This window comes from Amblyraja radiata, chromosome 22 (assembly GCF_010909765.2).
Source record: "Amblyraja radiata isolate CabotCenter1 chromosome 22, sAmbRad1.1.pri, whole genome shotgun sequence".
NCBI classification, from domain to species: Eukaryota; Metazoa; Chordata; class Chondrichthyes; order Rajiformes; family Rajidae; genus Amblyraja; species Amblyraja radiata.
Genome location: NC_045977.1, coordinates 33,359,561 through 33,363,083, shown reverse-complemented (window position 1 = coordinate 33,363,083; position 3,523 = coordinate 33,359,561). Strand labels below are relative to the sequence as shown.

General features: G+C 41.9%; 1 protein-coding gene across 1 annotated transcript; it reads left to right on the top strand.

Moving 5' to 3' along the window:
* The first annotated feature begins 1,323 nt into the window (after nucleotides 1-1,323).
* On the top strand, nucleotides 1,324-2,731 carry LOC116985879 (hemoglobin subunit beta-like). The gene is made up of 3 exons (XM_033040980.1): nucleotides 1,324-1,482; nucleotides 1,753-1,960; nucleotides 2,396-2,731. Exons 1-3 carry the CDS (start codon nucleotides 1,391-1,393, stop codon nucleotides 2,522-2,524), a joined length of 429 nt encoding a protein of 142 aa, XP_032896871.1. The 5' UTR covers nucleotides 1,324-1,390; the 3' UTR covers nucleotides 2,525-2,731.
* Nucleotides 2,732-3,523: the final 792 nt, after the last annotated feature.

Sequence of the window (3,523 nt, the reverse complement as noted above, 5' to 3'; positions counted from 1 at the left end):
TTGTTTTTTTTTGTCCTAAGCACAATCCTGTGTCTTCAATCGTAGTTTATTGGATTCAATGATACATCTTACACTAAATGTTGCACCCTTTATCCTTTATAGAGTCAGAGAGTCTCACTGCAAGGAAACAGGCCCTTCGGTTCAATTTGTCCACACTGGTCAATATATCCCATCTACACTGGTCCCACCTGCCTGCGTTTGCCCCCATATCCCTATACACCTGAACTATCCATGTTCCTGTCTAAATCGTTCGATACATCCACCACCCTTTGTGTGAAAAAGTAACCACTCATGTTCCTATTAAATCTTTCCCCCTCAACTTAAACCAATGTCCTCTGGTCCTCGATTCATTGCCTCGTGAACATCTTTATATTCGTGTATAGTCTTTTCTATGACTGGATAGCACGTAAACAAGTGCTTTTCATTGTACGTTGGCACACATGATAATAATAAATATGCTAAACTAAACGAGGCAAACACAAGCACATTATTCAAAATATATTATATTGAATGAGGGTTTGGTTTCAACATCAGAAATGTATATATTTCTGCCTTTGAAAAATTATTCTGTTTAACGGTAAAGTGTAAGAGGAAAATGGAAATGTACACCTGGAAGACATGAGATTCCTCCTAGCAGGCAAACCAGACCATTTCCAAAAGATTTGGTCTCCATTTATCGACTTATTACAAGTATAGGGTGCAACATAACTTTGAAAATAAATGGTTTCAGGACCTGGTGAGGGGTGAGTAAAGATACGAAGAAGGTATATCCCTTTTATCTTTTTTTACTTTTTTATAGCTTCTGTTCTCTTCTTCTCTCTTTCTTTTTCTTTGGCTTTCTTCTTAACTCTTTTTCGAGTTTTATGTTTCTAAGGGTCTCTCTTGATCACTCTTTCACGCACTTACTATCCTATCTAACTCTCTTTACTTTTCTTCTTTTTAAAGTATAAGATATGAAGTGGTACAGGAAATGTATGATGTTATTTTTGGCTTATATCACTGGAATGTACACTACTTCTAATAAGTTAAGTTGAACTTGTTACATCTTGTTCAAATGGAAAAGTTGAATCAAGAGAGGATTGTACAGTTTAAAAGTGAATGCCTTGAGATATTATTCAGCAGAATTGGGTTGTGCCTCTCTGCGTTGGGGGGTGGGGGGGGTGGGGTGGGGAGAAGTGAAGCACAAAGAACAGGTGTTTATCTTAACGCTCACACACAGATGGGTGAAGCCTATTGATGGAAAGTGGGTCCAGCCCACAAGCAGTCAGCCTATTACAGTCGGGTCTTGGTCAAAGATGAGCTCCGCTGCAGCCTATAAAAGTGAAGGCAGAACTCCAGACCGACACAGCTATCTTGTGCAAGAAGTGGCAGTGAAATCTTAACCTCCAAAATGGTGCACATAACAGCGGATGAAGCCCACACCATCGGGGGCATCTGGAAGGATTTGGACAAGCAAGCGACAACTGCCCTAGCCCTAGAAAGGTATGATGAAAATGTCTATTTGATTTAAGTTTAATTTGTGCATTATATTTTCAAGTCTGGTTGCAATGAAGGTTCTTTCATTCTCAATGCATTCATAAACCTTGTTACAGGTTGAGGGAGTTGGTATTCAACAGGACACGGAGGTTCCAGTCAGCTCTATGGATGCTCAGTTGTTAGCATGATACAAATTGACCCAATGATGAGCCGGGAGGGTTAAATGGATTTCAATCTTTCACAAAACCCTCGATGACTTTTGCTTTTCCCCTCCAGGGTGTTCACGGTCTATCCCTGGACGACCAGGCTGTTTAGCAGCTTCAAACATGATTTCAAAGCCACCGGCAGTGGTGTCCAAGGTCATGCAAAGAAAGTTGTAGGGGCTCTGAATACGGCAGTTGATCACCTCGGTGACCTGGAAGCTGTCTTCCATGATCTCAGCAAGAAACATCAAACCATCGGAGTGGACACTCAAAACTTCAAGGTAGGAACTTGAGTGGAATGTTGAATCACTAATCCTTATTCACCATTCATCAGCTGCAGCAATGTGTGGCAGTGGTTAGTGTGGCTGCTGCACAGCTCCAGAGACGATGGTTCAATCCTGACCTTGGCTACTATCTTTCAAGAGTTTCCTTCAGGTTTCTGTAGCTACAAGTTAATCAGCTACTGTACATTACCCAATGGGTTGGCAAAAAGAATCTAAGGGGCTTTGATAGACATATGGGAGCAGAATAAATTATAAGATTGCAGGGAAAAAGGAGAGGGCTAATGTGCTTGCACCACTGGGAGGTGGAATGTACTCAATGGGCCGAACGACCTCATTCCGTGCCATTACCTGTGAGATCACTGGAGGGTTTGGGGTTTCGATTTCCATGTTTTGTTTCATATTTTCTATACTAATCGTTCTTTTCTTTTCCAGCTTCTGGGCCAGACCTTCATCGTTGAGCTCGCCATTCTGTTAAAAGACGGGTTCACTCCCGAGGTGCATGAAGCTGCATATAAGTTTTTCTTGGCAGTCGCAGGAGCTCTCTCCGCTCAATACCATTAGATCTGCATCCATCTGCATCCTCCACCATCTTCAAGAAGTGCAATGAGAACATGCATCCTTGCCTCAATACACTCTGTGCGCTTAATGAACTTGTGTAACACCCGGTTCAAATCATGCTTAGATAAAGGTTTCACTTTGTATGGTAATTTCGCCTGAAATGTCTATATGCATTCCTTCTGCTTCAATAAAGAAACAATCTTTCCCTCACATTTGCCTCATGTACATTCTTCATTCAAGATAATTAAAATGCAAAGATCCACGACTTAGTCAATTCATTGCCACAGACGGCTGTGGATGCCAAGTCAATGGATATTTTTAAGGTGGAGATTGACAGACTCGTGATTACTTTGTGTGTCCGGGGTTATGGGGAGAAGGCAGGAGAATGGGGTTGAGAGGGAAAGATAGATCAGCCATGATTGAATGGCAGAGTAGACTTTTCTGGGCCGAATGGTCTAATTCTGCTCCTATCACTTATGAACTTTTGCTGTTCGCCTATGGTGCCTTGTTAAAAAAACCCAGACATATTGCTGCAGGGCATTCACTGCCGCAGGCCTGGTTATGGGTATTTATCATTCGTCAAAGTAGTTGTAAGATAAATTTCCTGCTGTACTTTGGGGAAAAACAGCAGACAATTTTTTAACTTACTTCTCATATTTATCATCGTGGATGCTAGGGAACTCATAGTTAAACAGTCAAACGACATGGTAACAAGCCTTTGGCCCCAACTTCCTCACACTGACCAACATGCCCCATCTACACTAGTCCCACCTGCCTGCATTTGGCCCATATCCCTCTTAACCTGTCCTCACCATTTTCCTGCCTCAACACAGGAAAGCTTATAGCATTGTATTGAAGTGAGTCCACCTTAAAAAAAAAAAAAGAGGGGATTCTTGAGGTATAAAAACCACTAAGTAGCTAAAACCCTGGACCTGATCAAATGTTCATGTATCAAATTATACATGCCCCTCATCCTCACTCCTGCAAGCCCACCCTCTCTCT

What these genes read in the sequence shown, in the direction of transcription:
- LOC116985879 (XM_033040980.1), top strand. Translation starts at nt 1,391, where the DNA reads ATGGTGCACATAACAGCGGATGAAGCCCACACCATCGGGGGCATCTGG. An exon ending in ACTGCCCTAGCCCTAGAAAG is followed by an intron (nt 1,483 to 1,752) that starts GTATGATGAAAA and finishes TTTCCCCTCCAG; the next exon opens with GGTGTTCACGGTCTATCCCT. An exon ending in TGGACACTCAAAACTTCAAG is followed by an intron (nt 1,961 to 2,395) that starts GTAGGAACTTGA and finishes TTTCTTTTCCAG; the next exon opens with CTTCTGGGCCAGACCTTCAT.